The 18,915-nt window shown below is 44.0% G+C and overlaps 2 protein-coding genes across 2 annotated transcripts in view; one reads left to right on the top strand and one right to left on the bottom strand.

Annotated features, from left to right (window-relative positions):
* The window catches only part of LOC119382778 (Hermansky-Pudlak syndrome 5 protein homolog), a 43,763-nt gene extending 35,922 nt beyond the window's left edge, over window positions 1-7,841 (top strand). Inside the window, exon 22 of the mRNA XM_037650627.2 lies at window positions 1,284-7,841. Coding sequence (XP_037506555.1) covers window positions 1,284-1,366 — 83 coding nt within the window. The 3' untranslated portion in view covers window positions 1,367-7,841. The remainder of the gene's footprint in view (window positions 1-1,283) is intronic.
* The window catches only part of LOC119382779 (protein fuzzy homolog), a 36,102-nt gene continuing 24,699 nt past the window's right edge, over window positions 7,513-18,915 (bottom strand). The window contains exons 2-10 of the mRNA XM_037650628.2: window positions 17,024-17,145; window positions 16,353-16,506; window positions 14,823-14,939; window positions 14,090-14,287; window positions 12,922-13,017; window positions 12,669-12,802; window positions 10,971-11,182; window positions 10,180-10,306; window positions 7,513-9,518 (exon numbers count right to left, since the gene is read on the bottom strand). Coding sequence (XP_037506556.1) covers window positions 9,461-9,518; window positions 10,180-10,306; window positions 10,971-11,182; window positions 12,669-12,802; window positions 12,922-13,017; window positions 14,090-14,287; window positions 14,823-14,939; window positions 16,353-16,506; window positions 17,024-17,145 — 1,218 coding nt within the window. The 3' untranslated portion in view covers window positions 7,513-9,460. The remainder of the gene's footprint in view (window positions 9,519-10,179; window positions 10,307-10,970; window positions 11,183-12,668; window positions 12,803-12,921; window positions 13,018-14,089; window positions 14,288-14,822; window positions 14,940-16,352; window positions 16,507-17,023; window positions 17,146-18,915) is intronic.

Below are 18,915 nucleotides of genomic sequence, written 5' to 3'. Positions count from 1 at the left end.
GTGTGTTTTTTTTTGTTTGTTTGTTTGCTGGCTAGGGCAAATTAATCTTGCCCGCCCGATACAAAGGAATGGCCCCAAATCATCATCATCATCTTCAGTGGGGAAGGATGGTGGTTGCCTAGGCGACGGAGTAGCCTTTGCACTAGCGGCGGCAAGGCTCCGCGGCCACTTGCCGGCAGCGCGTTCCGCGTGGAACGTACGATCGCATCCTCATCAAGTGCGCTTTAAAGTAAGTTTCCTGTCAGGAAAAGCGTCGTGGTTATCACACTTGCTACAGATATCGCGTTTGCTACCTCGTCCGCAAATTGAAAAGTTTTGCGGCTTCATGACGCGAGCTTTCGCCTTTTCTGCCAGTGCGCGGACTTAAACGAGCTTGGCAGACTTTTGTCGCCGTTGATCTCCCGGCCGCGAACACAAACTTCGTATCGCGCGCGCTGTTCTTGTGTTAGTGCTTGAGTGCGATCTTTTCGACGTCCGATTTTCATGTTGTCTTGGACAAACTTCCCGCGACAACATGCTGAACCGCATGCTAGGCCTAATCAGCATTGGTTGCTTTTCGGTAGCGGTCGCGGGCAATAAAAGTTGCGGTTTGGTGCGGAATCAACGAAACTTCTTGCAATGGTTGCACTTGAAGGGAAGGAATCATATCGTTAATGAAAACGAGGACATGGTTGGCACATGCAACTCTCGAATGGTGGTTCCGGATCCGATTGCAATGTGTTGGACATCGTGTGCGCGCCCGTGAAAACGAAACGAACGATCGGTTCCGCTAGGCACGTGAAATTTCGGTCGCGATTCGACATGGTTTCTGTGTAATGCGCATACCTCGAGGTGGCCTGAAACGTAGTCAGCGAATTTCCGCGATGGCACTTTGTTTTGTTTGCTTTTTTTCTCCCGTGTTCATTTCGTTGGCAATGCGGGTCTTTGGCGGTTAATTTTTGAACATTCGGAGATTTAAGTGGTTGTAAGCACCCCAAATCGCATATGTCGATTATCGGACACGCGAGGCTACATGCTCAACACGTTTAGCACAAGTGCAGCCTTTGAAGAAAGTTGTTTTGGTTATAGTGCGTTACCGCTTATAGTGCGGGTATTCGCGACTCCGGTGACTTATGTTATAAGCGGTCTATACTGTACTGGAAAATTTGCACTACAATTTCATTTGAATGGAGATAATATAAATGATTAATGAGACATGTGACTAACAAAAATAACTTTGTAAACAAATTTAATACCCTGTATAATTATTCGTTCGTAACAGTCTGTCGCCCCCACAATTTCAGGTCACTGCTTCCATGAGAGCTGTCTTCCTAGTCCAGGAGACTTTTGCGTAATCTGCAGCGAGGAGGACATCTGGAAGCGATGATAGCGTTTGTGATGTTACGGCACATTTGAGCCCGACGAAATGGCTGCCCGCCGTGCGGCCAAAGCAACAGCGCCTTTAACTCCTGCCAGCATGCGCCTCGTCAGAAGGAAGTGTTCGTCGTCCGTATTTTTTTTTGTTCGCTGTGTACGTGCATGCGTGTGTCGAGACAATGGCAATAGCGGTACTCAGTGCCATGTTGTGTGCTAGCCCTTGAATGTCTGCTGTGTTGTCCTCAGGCTGCTGTGTGCCACGTTTCGGCACCGTTGGCATTTTTGATGAAAGTTACCTGTTAGCCAGTTCAAACCACACGGTAGTGAGAGACCTATCCCCCCTGTGAGAACCTAGATGTTGTTTGCTTTACAGCTTGTTGGCAAATAGATGGTTTGGGCAATAGTAGTACAGGCGCCTGTGTACAAGTGGCAGCCACGTGGAATATTGTTTGCGACAGTTTCCGATGAGCCAGAGAACCTGAAACACCCACAGTTGTCGATGCAGCGTTATGCATCTGGAATAATTATGGTGTGTCGTTTTTCATGGTGTGTTGTTCTTGCTGAAATCACTGACAAATAATGTTTCTCGAGACTACTTCGCTTGGCAGCCACGTAAAGATCATATTTCAGCTGCCGTCTTAGCCTGGACAGAGTACGGTGCAGAATAAAGACACACATTTCACGTGGTTGCCACTTTACGCATGACTCCCATTTTCCCTAAGAACTGCTTATTTTTCATCATGACATGCAGTGAAGCTGTGTCTGATCTCTCGAAGGTAACAGTATTGAGACTCTGATCCTAATGTTTTGGGGGTGCTATTTTATCGCGATTGTCTTGCATCTGTCACAGGGCTCAAGAAGAGATGGTGGTAACGATTTAGTTCCTTTAAGTTATTTTTAATTGAGAGTATATTTTTATCTGCGTATATCGTATCTGCACTCTGTTGAGTGCCTTGAACTGGTTCCTGTCGGTGAATGGACCTGACTTACGAATTTTGCTGGTTCAAGGCGATGAACTCTAGCTTACAAATATGAGCGCAATTTTTCCTGCTCTATAGGTGCTTTTTTTTTTACAGTGTCGCAAATGAATCATATTTTATGTTATCTAATTACACACATTTAATGACCTTGCTGCTAAAGATACTCTTTGCCATACTTTTAATAGTTTTATGTTTGTTGCATATGGTCTTGTGTTCATGTGTGAGCGAGCAACATTAATTTTATGAATCGTGTTCTTAACATACATCGTCGAACATTATAATGAAAATTGTTTGCAGTAAATCCGGTACTTGCCAATAAATTATACATGAGTTAGTGAAAATGGGTCTGCGATGTGGCCCACGCAAAAATCATTCAAGGTGCTGTGCAACAATTCTAAAAAGAGAAATACATTCTGCTGCGAATTCCGGACATCATTATAAGCGCATAATTTTGTAGTCTGTCGCTGAAGTGTAAAGGCTGCCACTGTCATTGCCATAAGCTCCTGTGCTGCGCTTATGAACAAGCCATGTGAGCTTCCTTATGCTGACAGGAAAAAACTGGAGCACACTGTCTTGCTGTTCATGCCATTTTGTTGGCTGTTTTTCGTGTCAGCTGTTGTTGTGCATTGTAACTATACCTGCTGACATTTTGCTACGGGAATCTAGGGTGTTGATTCTTGCCAGGGGCGTAGCCAGAAATTTTTTTCGGGGGGGGTTCAACCATACTTTATGTATGTTCGTGCGTGCGTTTGTATGTGTGCGTGTATATATACGCAAGCAAAACTGAAAAATTTCGGGGGGGGTTTGAACCCCCCCAACCCCCCCCTTGGCTACGCCCCTGATTCTTGCTGCCAACAAGAACTAGTGAAAGCGGGCACGTTTTTACAGTGATAGTTATGGACCTTACACTTCTGAGGCCTACTGCACACTTATGCATTTGGTAATCATTTTAATGCAAGTTTTGTTTGCCATAGGAAATACCGAATCAGGCCTTTGGCTCTTTGGCTTTGTCATAATAATTCATGTTGAAGTATACAGTGACCATTGATATTGCTTTATCGTGTCCCATAAATCGCTACATCAGCATTTTTTTGTAATGGAGCCCTACTGTGCTTAGGGTTGAATATCATTACATTTCCTTTTTCTCATTTCTTGATAAGGTGACTTTTCAACAAAAAAAAACAACGAACAAGGTACTTTTCTTTCTAGTCTCACAATACACTATACAGGCCATGCTAGAGCTTAGCTAGAAAGTCATTAACTAAGAAGTAGGCTTGTGCGAATATTCGAGCACTTCGAATATTCGAACGAATATTACAGTATTCGAGTTGGCTTCGAAACGAATTTAAATTCTAGGAAATTTCGAAGTATACTATATAAACCGCATGTAACCCCCTGTAAAGGTAGTTTCACTGCAGTGGAGGTGTGCTACACCGTGAACACACCTTTCCAGGAGAAATTTGCACTGCCACGAAGCTCCACTTCAAGTTTAAATGAACATACGGTAAAACCTCGTTAATTCAAAGTCACTGGGACTGTGAAAAATCTAATTAAGTGGCTTTTCGAATTAACCAAACATACAAAAAGCGGGATGCAAGGAACTTTGAATTACTGGAAGTAATCAGAGGTGGTCGTTCCTACTAGTTTGCGGCTACAAGGGTTATGTTTTCCAGCAATACCTGGTCCCAATTTTGCCGCTTAATTGGGGAAACGGCGGGCCTCGCTGCTGCCAGTGCAAGAAAAAAGAAAGAGGGGGAAAAAAAACGGTCTCGTGGTCAACTGAAATGCGCGCCTGCAGGAAATACGTGCTTCGCTGCAACACAGTGGTGACACGCAGGCATGTCACCTGCTCCTCGCAGCGTCAGCGCGTCATGATGCGACCATTCGTCCATTCTTTCTGGTAAAATAAAGAATTTATTAATGACCAGTGTGACAGAATTCGCGATGTGTTCTGGGTGGAAAAGATGACCATTGATGTTTTCGAACTGAGCTTTCGAAGTAAGCGTTGCAGGTACTCCGCCAGCAGTGCAAGGGCGCAAATTGCCGGAACAACCGCCATTCGGAGGTTCGCATACATCGCGAGTTCCGTCAGACCGCCCTTTATTAATTTCTCTATTTTCCCAAAAAGAATGGGTAAATCATGACTCGCTGACGTTCAGAGAAGCATGCGTCATGCTGCCCGCGTGTCACAGCTGTGTTGCAGTGAAGCACGTTTTTTCCGCAGGCGCGCATTTTAGCTGACCACGAGAACGCCTTTTGTTTAGTTTTTATTGCGATAGCAATTATATGGACAGTCTCGGCTGAATTTTGCCGTCGCCGTCGCCGCCGTCATGCACCGTATATGTATAAGTATGTATATATATACAAAAGCCCCAAAGAAAAATAATTCAGAAAAATGCTTCCGAAGCGCGGAACCGAACCAGGGACCTCTTGCTCCGCAGCGAGTGGCGCTAACCACTACGCCACGAAACGCAGATCCTCCACGTAGCTAACGGCGAGCGTTATATACACACCCTTTACCGCTGAATGGACTCGGAGACGGCAGGCGCTTATAAGCGTTTCTTCATTACCAGCGAGATGGCGCTAGGAGCGCGATAGGCGCATTTAAAAGTCGTCGGCGAGCTCGCTCGCTTCTTCTTATATTTGCGCAGGGAGAACCTTGCCCTTCCGCTGTCTGCTCGCGCGGTTTTCTCGTGGTGAGTGGAAGAGGGATGTTTCATGCTTTCACTGTGATGTCCGCGCTCATGTTACGGAGCATACGAAAGTCACTCGTGCTCAAGGGACGCCGCTAAATGAACAAACAGAAGATGAGCGCGAACTATCAAGTGTCACAGCTCGACACTTGAAGCACGCTGGTTTCCTTCGCTGCTTCGGCCGCCTTTGCAACAGGAGCGCTGTTCAAACTGAGAATATCCATTGGCGAGCCTCACTTCGTATAGCATTAGTTTCTTGCTATCGCATTCATTGCTTCGCCCTTGCGGCAAAACTGTGACTTTTTTTTCTTGCGCTGGCAGCAGTGAGGCTGGGATGCTTCACTTGTCACTCATTAGTATCGCTACATTGCATTGCCTTGTGGCTCCTAAGGGCCATCATTTCTGCGGATTTGCGGCTAAGTCGGGACCGGGGAATTGGCACCCAAAGTTTTCGAATTAACCGGGCTTACTGACCGCTGCTTCAAATTATCCACTCAAATTTACATTGCAAAATACGGGGCCGAAGAAATCCTTCTAATTATGCAGGATTTTGAAATAACAGAGTTCGAATTAATGAGGCTTTACTGTATTACCCTCACATCGATTCATCATTTTTTTAAGTTTAAAAGCTTGTTATACTGGCTGATATGCTCCAAGTATAGTAAATTTTAAAACGTAACATATTTTACAGGTTATCACTTGCATTCTGCTGAAAGTCAAATCCTGCTATTACTTAAAGTTGCTTCCACTTCCCTTTGAACCAAAAAGAATGACATATGCATATGCCTTGTTTCAACATTAAAAATATTGCGCTGGTTAGTTGGGTCATCACAAATATGCTCATTTTTCTTTTTAATATGTGATATAAATTATTCGAATTCGCTTCAATCAAATCACTATTCGCTTCGAATTCGCTTCGGACCTAAAATTTACTATTCGCACAAGCCTGCTAAGAAGCCTTTAAAATCCTAAGTATGTGAATAAATTTCTATGTATCGCTGTAGTTTTTATTTTAGCTTGCTTTTAGTCTTTTCTGGTCAGTTTGCTTTGCCGAACAAAGATATGTACAGCTAAATTGTTACCTAGTGTTTGAGGAGTCACTTTGGGCTTGCTCAACAATGACTTTGCTTGTGACATTCAGTAGTGAATGGTGCTGCAAGTTAAGGCATGCAAGAGCATCTTAGTATGTGCATATTATTTGCGTATTCTGAATGTGTCTGAAGAACTTGGGTTTAGTATGATGTTACCTGTGTTATAGAGGTCAGTATAAAGGACTCTTCAGATTAACTGCCGGCTCCTATCTGCACTCAGATTTCACATACCACAGTATTAGAACATTGCCATGCATTTTAGTTGCGCAATAACACGCTGGGTGCAGTACTCTCCTACTTTGTTCAGAACAGAAACCATATTTGTTGTTATGCGTTGTGGAAAGCTACATGTGCATGAAATTTTGCGCAGAGGAACCAATGAACCTGCCATTCCTCTGATAAGCTCTTCCTAACTGTTACACTAAAGGCATATCAGCAAGTGCTGATCAGAAGATGATAGAATTAGATTCTGTACAATAGCCTCAAGGCTAAGCTCGACGCAGACTACAGTCACAAAAAAGAAATATAAGGCACACTGCATTACTTTTGCCGAGACAATTTCACGGGAAGTGGCAGGTTTTCATCATACAGAGGTGTGTGCTAAGGCATATCTTTTCCTTTGTTGTATCTAATGTGTACCTCACACAGTATAGTCAAGATCACAGCCTTTGAAATTTCAATGACTGCACACCCCCAAAACTGCTTCAAGGCATTATATATGCGTGTGTTATGTGCTGTCACCATTTCAGTGACTAGTTGAAATGACATCATTTCGTTAATGAACTTGCGTTGCTGCACCTGCAGTCAAGTACTTTATTTTCTTAGACATTGATGCAACCAGCATTTCCCCAAAAGCAAAAGGCAGCTTAACCGTCAAAAAAAATCAACTGCCATACTTCAGCAACATCTTTGTAGCCAGATGTAACTGGATTAGAAACAGCGTTAAAACTTCTTTTAGCAACTCGTTGAAGGAACAAAGTTGAAAAGCATTATGCAAGTGCACTGTCCACATTAGTCAACAGGTGGAACTGTCTTGCACTCAACCACTCAACCAAGCCAAAAAAGCTTCTTTAGCCAAGTCTGTTTGTGAATACGTGTTTACTACAGATGAACATAGCAACATTATTTCGTATTATGTTTTCTTTTTACCCCTCTGTACCACATTGTTTGTTGATTCATCTAGTCCCCTTTTCGAGCCTTGATGGTTCTCGGCCATCGACTTAGGTGCTACTTTGACAGGCGTTTGCTAAAGAGCACGAAACTCATCCCGCTTGAATGTCTCCAACGAATGCTAGGGTTTTTCCCCATGATTGCCGGTGTGTCGAAAGAAAGTGTCTGTATCAGCGCTGACAAGTGAAGCCGCACACAAAAGACAATGATGTAGTTCTGTATAAAAAAAACATAGAGGCTCCTGTTTATTCATGCCGACTAGAAAATGCACACACGCATCAGATTCCATCCACTTGCTTGTTTATGTACAATGTTAAAACTTGTTCTCTCTTGCTGGCATTGTGTGTTGGCTACCCGTGCACCTCTCGCATTCTTCTCTTCTTTTCTTGGAGTGTTGCACATTGGTGAACGTAAAGTCCTTGTGTCAAGCTCATCATCGAAGCAATGTGCAAGTGAAAAAGTGTGATTGCGAAGGATTGCTTTTTACATTACATCACTCCATCTTTCCAAGCTTGCATTCTCGTCACAGAAATAAATTAGTATGTACATAACGTCAATAGCCATTTCTTTCTCGCAGAGTACTGGGGCCTTTGCACTAACAGTCGACTCGTCATAATTCAGACTCCGGTAATTTAGGTCGTTGGTTAATGCAAACAGGTCTCAAAATTTTTATTGCCAAGTTACCTTTTCATTTAATCTTAAAACCGATACACTCAAACAAGGCTTTCGGGAGGTCATTTCCAGGCAAGAGCAATGCAGCCAACTTTAGCCAGTGGTGGGATATTATGAAAAATAAATGGTCATAGGTGTGCCCTAATGCAATTGTAGAGGGTGTTGCTAAACACTGCCACTAACTCGACTGTACATTCCTAGCTCTGACATTTTAAATTTTCTTGTCTGATCCATAAAGCCAGACAGTGACTGTTCAGTCATTCTTGCATGTTACTTTATGGGTACATCTGTTTGTATGATAGTCCATAATTCTTTTTTTTATCGTACTACAAATTACTCATAAACAGTTCTGTATCCAGGATGTCAAGGAGTTTGAATGATTACGAGTCTACTGTAATTGGTACAGAAACATTCATTCAGTGGCACACATTCAAAAGCCTAGAAAGAGCTTTTGCTGCTACAGTGACTAGCACGTTCTGTAAGAGCATGGGACCTTTTACCAGTTGCATCCAAGTTTTTCTTGCATGCACAACTGTCTTAGTTTACATACTCCAATCACTGCAAACCAACCATTGCTGCCTTAGGCACCTACTTTGCTGAAGCGAAAGGCACTTGTTTATGATTGATCCACCTCCGTATATGAGAGGCAGGGGTTCCATAGTTCTTTCTATGCAGAAAAAAAGAATTTCTGCAAAATTTCTGCAAATCTAACTTTTGCCACTTTCCATGACAAAATCCTATTTTATATGTATACTTTTTTTTGTCACCTTGAAAATGCATACGCCATGGGAGGGGGTGAAACTAATGCCACATCTTTTGTATGCAACACCCCAGCAAAGCAACTGTGGGATCGAAGATCCAAATTAACAGCACTGATTTGAAGTTTTTGGATAAAAGGCCATTATTTTTCCTGATATACTATTAAACAGTAAGCGACTTCTTTATGTGATGGGCATGCCATGTTTTTTAAAAAGAGGAATAATGTTAACCTGACAGGCAAATTCATGCTAATTTTCTACAGCGCAACTGGACGCGGACGGAGAAGGAACACGCAAGCACACACACACACTTCTCCGTCCGCGTCCAGTCGCGCTGTAGAAACTTAGCATGAACAACCAACTAGCCCGCCAACGCACTTAGGCAAATTCACAATGGCATAAGCTCACAGTCGCGTTTTGACGGGAGACATGTTAATTACAACAACAAAAATATTGAAATCAATTTGGCTGCCCATATGCGCTTCATTTCTCTCGAGCATGGGGAAGTTCCTTAAAGGCAAACTGTCCTATGACAATCAACAATTGTGTTGCTGTCGTCTCACCAAAGGCAGCCATCGTAGATAAGCTTTACAGAAACGTCACAACCGTTGCACAGCAATCCTGTGCTAATATATTATCTCTCTGTGAGGTAATTGAAATGCAGGACACTATACAGGGTTTGCTTAGGTAAATATCACAGACTAGATTAAGGTTGTCATGCCAGGGTCCATGCTGTACTGTCAGAGAACACAGACTTTGTTGGTTGTCAGAGCCTTGAGAGTTTTGTGGCTGACGGATCTGAAAAAAAAAAAAAAGTTTTTAAAAAAAGCAGGGCATATCAGTGAACATGAAAGGGTGTTACACTCAACTTAACGAGCCTGTGCTGTGTGTGCAGTTCCTATCTGCGATAATATGAACATGCAGGTTGTTTTCACCACCTTGTTCATGTGGTGTTCTCTAAAATTAGACTAGTTTCTGTTAGCAGAAAGAACTAGCAATGAAAAAACCTTTATGTAATGGTCTTCGGACTTTGCTGTTAATGAACTTTCTATGGCCCCTCAATGTATCTGTCAATGTCTAAATGCCACAGCTGCCGCCATGGTGCAGTGGAATGTCTTAATGCCAAAGGCCATCACTTTAGAACAATAGAGCCACGATAATGATGATGACCTCAAAGGCTGCACTCTATGTCCAGTAAGCAGAATTGGCCGATAATTTGACATCGTAATTAATACTGTTCTATTTGTCAGTGTTCTCTTTTTTTTTCCCCTTCTTGGCATCCGAAAATGCTTCCTAAGCCATCACCAGCATGATACATTTATTTGAACATGCAAGACGTGTGATTGCAAAGCAGCGTATCCATGGTAGCGTGTCCATCAAACACTGCATCTTAACGGAAACAATGCACTATGTGAAAAACACACCAACATATACATAGTAATATGTCTATGAAGCTTACCTCATGGCAAATGTTGGTATAGATGATGAGAACAAAATGTACAGTTGATAATCGTTATTTCGAAGGGCATAGTTCTTGTGTGTTTCTGTACACATGTACACTTCTGTAACCTGGTGGCTTGAACTGCCTGCAAGGAAAATTTTCATGACTTAATATTGGGAAATCACAGCCTAACATAAGTACTGTACAGCTGTGCCTTTAAGTACAAAACACATTAGTGTGTGAGGTTTTATGAAACGACTGGCACTGACAATGGCTGCTTCCTCGGTGGAGAAACACATAGTGTGATATTTAATTATTTATTTTAATGGACCATGAAATGTGCATTGCCTTTAGGTATGCACACGTGATTCGTGAGAGAATATATTTTTATTCATGCTGCATTGTGTTCTAACTTTTGCCACACCCCCACAGCTTGATCCTAAAAAATCTCTTTCATGCTTTTTCACTTAACTTCCAAAGCAAAATGGCTGAATCACTATGACAGTTATCTTCCACATACATACAGAATATACCACACTGTTCAGTGATGAAGGCTTCTGTCTAGAAATTTAAGCACCTTTTTATTCTTGTCTATCCATGACATTATGATGGCGAGATCTGCCTTTGCCGTGATGGCACGGAAATATGCAGACATAATTGGCTGGTGCATATGCACAAATTCTTGAGTTGGCAGCAGCATACTTTGCATTGCAGTCGTGGGGTTAAAGATGCCGTGTGGCATCAACGAAGCTAGCTCCGCTATACTGCAATGGTGCAAATCCTGCATGACGAAAGGCCACAGCGCACACCTGCATTTGGGGCTGCCCCTGCAACATCATCCGTCGCTGGTGTTGTCGTCGTTGTGAAGTAGGCGGAGTTGACCAGCTTGTACAGGGCGCGCAGCATCTCCTGGCGTTTCCGCAGGCTGACGCACTTGCCGTCTTTTGTGCGGCCAATCTCATCCTCTACGGGGTGCACACTTGTCAAGCTTCGCTGCTTCTTCGTGTTGACCAGGAGGAACCTGAAACGAGTTGGAAAATCAAGGTTAAAAGACTGTGCAAGAAACCATCAACAGTGATAGTCAGTGCAGTAAATCTGACCCATTTGTGGGGGTGCAGGAGCCCACTCTAGCTAGAGTATGCACCCTTTGCAATAGCACGCATTCATAAGCTTGTTGATACTTTACTGGGAATCAGCGCTGAAAAGGAAACAGCCAAAATTAACGGTGCTTCACCCTGTTTTCTTTTTTGTGTGCCCAGTTCTAAGCTGGTTAATTACCAGCTACACACACTATCAGCAGCAGAACTTTAACCACCGACCACTAATTTCGAGCAAAAGAGATAAGAGAGGAGGAGGGGTAGTTGTCAAGTGCTGCTGGAGCAAGGTGCAGTGGTTCTCTTATAGAAAACATTGAATTTTTCCACTATTTCAGAGTTCAAGAGGTCAAGCGTTTGTCACAAGATATGTCATGTTTGAATAATCATTTGCCTTTATACAAATGGCTACTTTATCAACTGCACACACGAATGTATCCTCATATAACGCTGCAAGCCGGAGCTCGCACTCTAGAATAGGTACTGCATGTGTATGCTGATGCGACTTAGACGCAATACAATCTTCCTTGTTAACTACAATCTTGTAATTTCAAGGCAGTGTACTGCACATAACAATAAAGAATATGAAAGCTGTAGCATGGTAATAGTACGAACATCTGTGCTTCAAAAGTCCTGGTGCCAGTGATACTACTGGCATTATACAGCCATATGTGTTTTCCTTTCTTGCTATAGCCTTGTGGCACTTCTTCTTTTAAAGGGGCCCTGCAACACTTTTCCAAGTAATAATCAAATGGCTTCATTAAAGGAGTTTATGTCCTCACAAATTGACTGCCCCAAAATTTTTAGAATCCATCAAGAACGAGCGGAGTTACAGGGATTCGTCGCACACTGCATCCGTTCATCAGCGCACGGCATGACCTTGAGCACTTTCTTTTTTTTTTTTTTTCTTCGAACGCGCAGCTTAGCTTTAGTGTGATGGCGCAGCGGGTGGCACGTGTCAGCGGCCGCGGTAACTGTGCACCTCAAGATGCTGAAGTCGACCAACGGCCGTGGACTTTGGGTTTATGGCGCAGTTATTTGGGTTTGTGGCATCATTTGTCGAGAGAAGAGCATGCGATTTCTAACCAACTTTGAGAATTAATTGTAAATTCCAGGCTGCATGCTGCGCTATAATGTTTGGCTCATGTGTTCTTGGGAGCCTTGACTACAGATTGGCAGCGTTTCCTGACCGTGCTGAAAAAGTGTTGCAGGGCCCCTTTAAGTAACTATATGCAAACTCCAAAATAATGCATACAGCCATTTCAGAAGGATTGTGTTTTGCAATAATCAAGAAAACATTTACTTAATGTTTGAGAGCCACACTAACCATTAGCAACCTAACAGATTATTGCGTGACAAATATACGACTGCAGTGGGCACCGTCTGCAATAATAAATGCAGCTGAATTCTCACCCCAAGATGTTCTTGTCGAGGGAAGGCAACGTCACAGTCTTCTTATCGGACGTCGAGCTGAGTGGAAAGTTTCTCGGGTGCACACTAGCGGCCGTTTTGAGCAAGTCGAAAGCTTCATTCCAGAACCTGCACACCTGCAGTTACCAAGAACATAAGTTTTTATTATAACAAAACATATCGACATGAGTGAAATGATGACAGCACGATACGGACAAAAACATGTCAAAATCGCAAAATGGGCAATGCCTCGTACCTCTTCCTCAAGAACTGGTAAAGATGGTGCTGGTCCGCAGAGTAAGCACAATTCAACCCCCTGCGTCAACTGCAGCGTGACGAGGCGGTTGCTTACCTGCAGTAACAAACAGGTCAAAAATGGAGGGGTACGCATTGACTGTCATGACGATCAAAAGTTACAAAAGTGCATACGGTGCCACATAAACTGCCATCACCAGGTGACATTTCCAGCAGTGCTAGCTTTCCATGGTATGATACACATAATGGCCCCTTCTGCCACGACACTTCCTTATCTCATCAGCTACGCCTCCTGTCTACTGCAATGACTCCCTGGGAACATGATGGCATGCGTTGTGTAACACACACACAGTACGTGCCTCTACCCTTATGTTTCCACACTGATCTTTTTGCAGAACGTTGTCTCAATCACAACAAATTTTATTCTCTGTTCAAACAGGCTGTGACTTTCACATATGCAGGCTGTTAATCTGTAAGAGATGAGTGATAAGTGCACGAGAGCCAGATGCTCTTGGTGCACATACATCGACAGAGGTTGTAAGGTTTTCAACTTCCCTTTCACCAACATTAAAGAGGCAGATCTCTTAACTTTGTCCAGATCTAGGCAGTGTTGTATTCCAGCACTTAACCCTTTGAGACGCTTCGTACACAATTGTGTACACCACTTATTTTTGCTAGTTGCATCGACTAGTGGCTAAGAAAGAGCAAGATACATCGTGCTTTGGATAAATTGAACGTCCTGCCTAATAAATTTACCTTCATTTAACTTCACTTTGGAGTATACTGTTGCATACGATCATTTTGCTGAAGGCACTACCATGTTCGACGAGTCGTCCGACATGCCGCTTGCCGCAAGCCAAGTCAAAGTATAATTTTTCTTTACTCGAAATCAACATGACCGAAAACGAACTTACGCTATATTTCTAGCCTGAGATTTTATTCTATTTGTGCATAAAAGAGCATAAATTACTTAAGAATAAATATATATTTAATTTCAATTTAATTCATATTAATTGCTATAAAACGCTTAAGTCAACATATTATGACATTATTTTTGTTCCAGTAGAATATAACTGCCTTGAGGTAATGTGTAAGTTTGATGCATTTACAGACAGTTAATCATAGGTGACATCTACAAGGGTTAATCGTGGCCTCTCACTGATACTCACCAGAGGGCAGCTGGTGGGCAGGTAGACAGGCGTCTCGCGTGAGATGCAGCGAGTGCCTGCGCGAGCGGCAATGGCTAGCAGCGTGGTCTCCTCGCGGGTGAGGCACATCCACTGCTTGGTGGCCACGGCCACCTTGCCTCGCACCAGGAGGCAGCCGTACAGGCTGTCCACTTCCTCCACGAACGTGTCCAAGTAGTGCTGCACAGACAGGATAGGCGCCCAACAGCGACTCTCAAAACACCATCGACATCTCACTTTCAACAGCAATATACTACCGCTGTCATGCATTTCGGTCATGCAAGGAGGTTCAGTGATGGTTAAACATCATCGCCTTGTCCAATTACGAGTGCCACGGTCTGCCATAAATGACTTGGGCAAAAAGAGAAAGTGCAGTATAGAACAGGTGCCTAATAAGCATGAAAGCATTAATATTTTAATGGCAACATATCACAAGATGTGAGACTACATAACCTCAGGTGTGGCTAACTGCATCTGAAAGGGGTCTTTATGCTAGCACAACATGTTTCAATTCAATGCGACTATTCAGTCACTGCAAGTATTCAATGGTACTATTCTGTCATCGTTGCACTAGGAGAATAGAGAACAATTTCATGTGCTCGGCAGTTTTATTAAAAATATATACAGTTCTTTATCAAAGCAGCATTTTCTAAAATTTTGTTTCTTATTGCTGATCGTTACATTGTAAAGAAAGAAAATGTGGCTTCAAGCATACCTGGAGTGCCTGGCTTTCTGTACATAGGATAAAGTCAGTGACACCAGTGAGGTCACCGAGTGTGCAAGCATCTTGATCCAGTTGGCACAACAAGTGATCCACCACGGGATAACAAACCTGGATGACAGAGCCAAAGCAAGACAGAACTTTAGTACTATTCTTATCAGCAATCACTTTACACTAATTCTGAAAAGAAACATCGCGGAACCATGCCATGACCAAAAAAGTTGTTGCCCTTTTGACAAGGGCACATTAGTGTAAAATTGACAATCACTGCCCCTGCAGCTACCAATAAATGTTGCACAACATGAAACAACACTGCCATGCTGGCTTATACAGTTACTGCAATGCTTTGCAATGGCTGCCTCACACATAAGCACTAAGTGCAGATGTGAAGAGACTATCGATTCCACTGTTCACATTTCAAGCAAAATAGTGCCAGCTGGGCTCTCCAGTACACTTCGATTACACTGTCAGCTCCCAAGTGGCTCACAGGCAAGCTATAAATGCACTCTGATTATTTTGAGGAAGTGATCATAGATTGATTAGACAGTGTCCATTCAGAAAAGGACCCTGCAGCTGACCATACTGCTCCTCTTTAGATTCCATGGAGCCTGTGGTGGGCAGCTACATTTCACTCGAGGAAAACTTGAAAAAACGCTCGTGTACCAACACATTTGGGTCCAGCTTAAATGATCTCCTGGATGGTAAAAATTAATCCGGTGTCACCCACCACAGCGTGCTCATCATCATATCGTGGTTTTTGCACTAAAACCCAAGAAGTGAATTTATCATACAATATATATATATATATATATATACAATAAAGATCAGATCATGGCTGGTGTAATGAAGCGATTCATCCCACTTGATTCTGTGCTACTCTTAGTGCTCACAACTGGATCACCCTTTGATAACGTGGCCAGACTGCCACTTTACCACTGACGAAACGCGACAAGGAACGGCATTGGAATAGAATCGTTATAAGGCTGTCCAGATATCTTGCGTACAAAAAAAATTACCACAGCTTGCACTAGTGGTGCAAGGCTGGAACCAACAGCGGAGCTGGGTGGCATTCCTTGTTTCTCTTTATTTTTCTCTCTCTGTTTCTTCTGTCTCTTTTCTGTCTGTTTTTTCCTGTTTCTTTCTTTATCTCGCTATCTCGCTTGATCTTTTTTTCTCTTTCTTCCCTTTCTTTCTCTCTCTTTGTCTTTCTATCTCTCTCTCTCTGTACTCGTTCTTTCGCCCATCCGAGTTATTGCATCCCACGCCGGACAAATCAGCGCAGCGGAAGAGCGCGCGCCGGGCTCACGTGTTTGGGGAGCGAAGCAGAAGAGGACAAAGAGCGCGTGCAATTCATGATGATGATAGTTCCTCGTCTAACAATTCTTTCCTAACAGCTCCGCTGTTAGGAAAGAATTGTGCTGATGTTTGACCGGCTCTTCTACACCCTTCATCTACTGGCACTTTGTTCTAAAAGCAAAACGCAGCGTGACGAATCTGTGACAAATCACGAAATTCAGTACTGACCCTGAGTTCCCGCTTGAGCCTGTCGACGTTATGTATGGTCTGCAAGGTCTCCAGCCCCACGGCCATCACCATGGCGGCGAACACGTTGTCCAGCAGCCGGTTCAGGTGTTCGTCGTTTGAGTTGTCGTTGTTCGTCACCACCAGTAACACCACGCTGCATAGTCCACAGGAGACGGGATTAATTCGTATCGGCAGGATGGTCTCAGGCGCAACCAGCCGAGCATTTCACTGTCTGCGATCTCGTACTCTCACAGCTGTTTAATGAGGTGCAGGGATGATTTACAGGACAACTGTATGCATGACAAGCAAAATATGATAAGATGTGCTCTATTCTATGTCGGACTATTAGTGCTACTGATTCATTCTACCATAGCACTATGGCGTATATACAAGACTCTCCGTATTATATGATTTGATCCAATAGCAAATGAGGCCCTATCTGTACGGTGACAAGCCTCGATCACTTATGACACAGCTCTTGATGCCCCTTTGTTTGGGCCACAAGTGGCATATATCTGGGTGTTCTTTACGATATAAAAGAAATCTAGCAGTTGCTTGTTCACATGGTTACCACGGCTTACAACGGAGGAAGTTCAATAGCTATGATAACTGCACCGTAACAACGTGATCAGATCGTTGGGGACAGATACAAGTAGTTCAGGCAAGCCCACCTGTCGTGGTAACTCCTCCAGACGGCCTTGGCTCCTTTGGTGGTTGTGCTGTGCAGGGAAGCGCCCCTCAGGTGCGAGAACAGGTGGACGCCGTTGAGCGTGCCTACCGACGCGAATGGGAGCTGCGTACAAGAGTGACAACGTGTTAATTAATGCCCAATATTCAAGGGTTATTCATTAGGGCTCGGACACTTTTGCATAGAACCCGCAGGAGCAGCGGGCCACATACATCACATAACGACTTCATATTTCGCATAGAGTGAAAAAGATGAATATGAAGAGAGCCGGGACACTTGAAACTGCTTGGATAACATGCCACTTGACGAGCTCCCAGTATCCTTGAAAAATCCGTTTGATGTAGACGCAACACTGCCTATATAGAAAGCTAACTGTTAAATTTGGGCTCCTGCAAAACCTATAGTTTTCTTTTGTTTTCTTTTTTTTTCGTTTTTTTCCAGCATACAACTCACAATAAAATGAGTGCGATACTTTTTAATAAATAATATATATATTGCCAATGGGAAGAAAAGTTACCATTCAACATCAGCGGGAGTACTAAGAGCGCAAAGTTCGCATTTACAGTTCTTCCTCAGTCATTGTCGTTTCCTTTCTCCTTTCTGTGGTCAACATTTAGTAACCTTTGAACGCTTGTAGATAGGAACTTTGGAGGGTTGCGCATGTGTACGTCCCAGTGCGAGCAGTTTTCTTTTTTTTTTTTTCCGGTGCTCGTAACTGGTGGTCTGGCATTTATCGGTTGTTACACGGCCCGTGACGTAATCATCGGCGTAAAAACAGAGGGAATCTAGAAAGTAGCAGGAAAGGAGCGAACGTCTTGTGATGATGATGTCACGAAAGACACTAGAGTATATAAGGCGGCGATACTGACTCTTCCATGGAAAGCACGTCCACCGGAACATTATGCTAGGGAGATCAACATCAAAGCACTCCGCAAGGCTGTGTGCATACAGAACTAATCGGCGCGCATTCACAGTCATTTTCCAGTTGTCCCACCCTCGATATGTCCGGCCACGGCCAACACCGCCATCGCAACCGAGTTTCCTTCAAGCGTTAATGCTTTAAGCGATCTTCCTACTTCCGTTTCTCTCACTAAAGGAAGCGCACGCTCCATTACAAGCAAAAAAAGAAAGAAACAACAACGCGGGGCCCCACCCCCACAACCCGGAGGAACGCAGAGCGCAAGGTGCGTGCGTCAGGTGCGAGCGGTCTCTCGCCGAGGCGGTGGTGGTGGTCGGCCGCACCTGCTTCACCCTGCGACCCCGAGTGCAGAAGAAGAACGCACCAACAACACACCGCGGAGTGGCTAGATGGCAACAGACGCGTTGAGCGTGAGAACCGCATCACAACGCCACTTTCACGGTCCTTCGTGTACGTACGTACGTGCGTGCCCGTGATGGTACAACTATGGGAGCGCGCACGCGCACCGTTGCACAGAGGACCTGGCCAACCAAAGAAGGCGCCGTGCCCTCTTTGCGTATCACGTTAAGTGACCTTTTTCCTCCCTTCGTTGCTGTCGTGGTGCAGTGTGCGTGAAAGAGAGAGAGAGAGAGAACGTGCGCATTGAATGACTGAGAGGAGAGAGCGGGTTGCGCGTGCTTTCTCTCACCACAACAGGTGTGACCAAACAAGCGTACAGATCGAAACGGCATACAGGAAGTCGGGAGAAACACGTCCAGTGCTTCTGCCGCATGACTTTTCGTGCCCCGTATTCACAGCTAGAGGACAAAGGTTCTCTTACATCGCCGCCGCTTTCGCCTCCATATCGTGCCGATTGCTGTTATGTGCGGTGGGTAGAAGTTTGTGAGCTGTTCCATGCAACGCAGAACCATAGCCCGCGCGCATGTACGTCGCTACGAAAAATAGTTTCTAAAACT

The sequence above is a fragment of the Rhipicephalus sanguineus genome, chromosome 2, assembly GCF_013339695.2.
Source record: "Rhipicephalus sanguineus isolate Rsan-2018 chromosome 2, BIME_Rsan_1.4, whole genome shotgun sequence".
NCBI lineage: Eukaryota > Metazoa > Arthropoda > Arachnida > Ixodida > Ixodidae > Rhipicephalus > Rhipicephalus sanguineus.
Note: the sequence above shows the minus strand (reverse complement) of the source record. Positions and strands in the feature narration are given on the sequence as shown.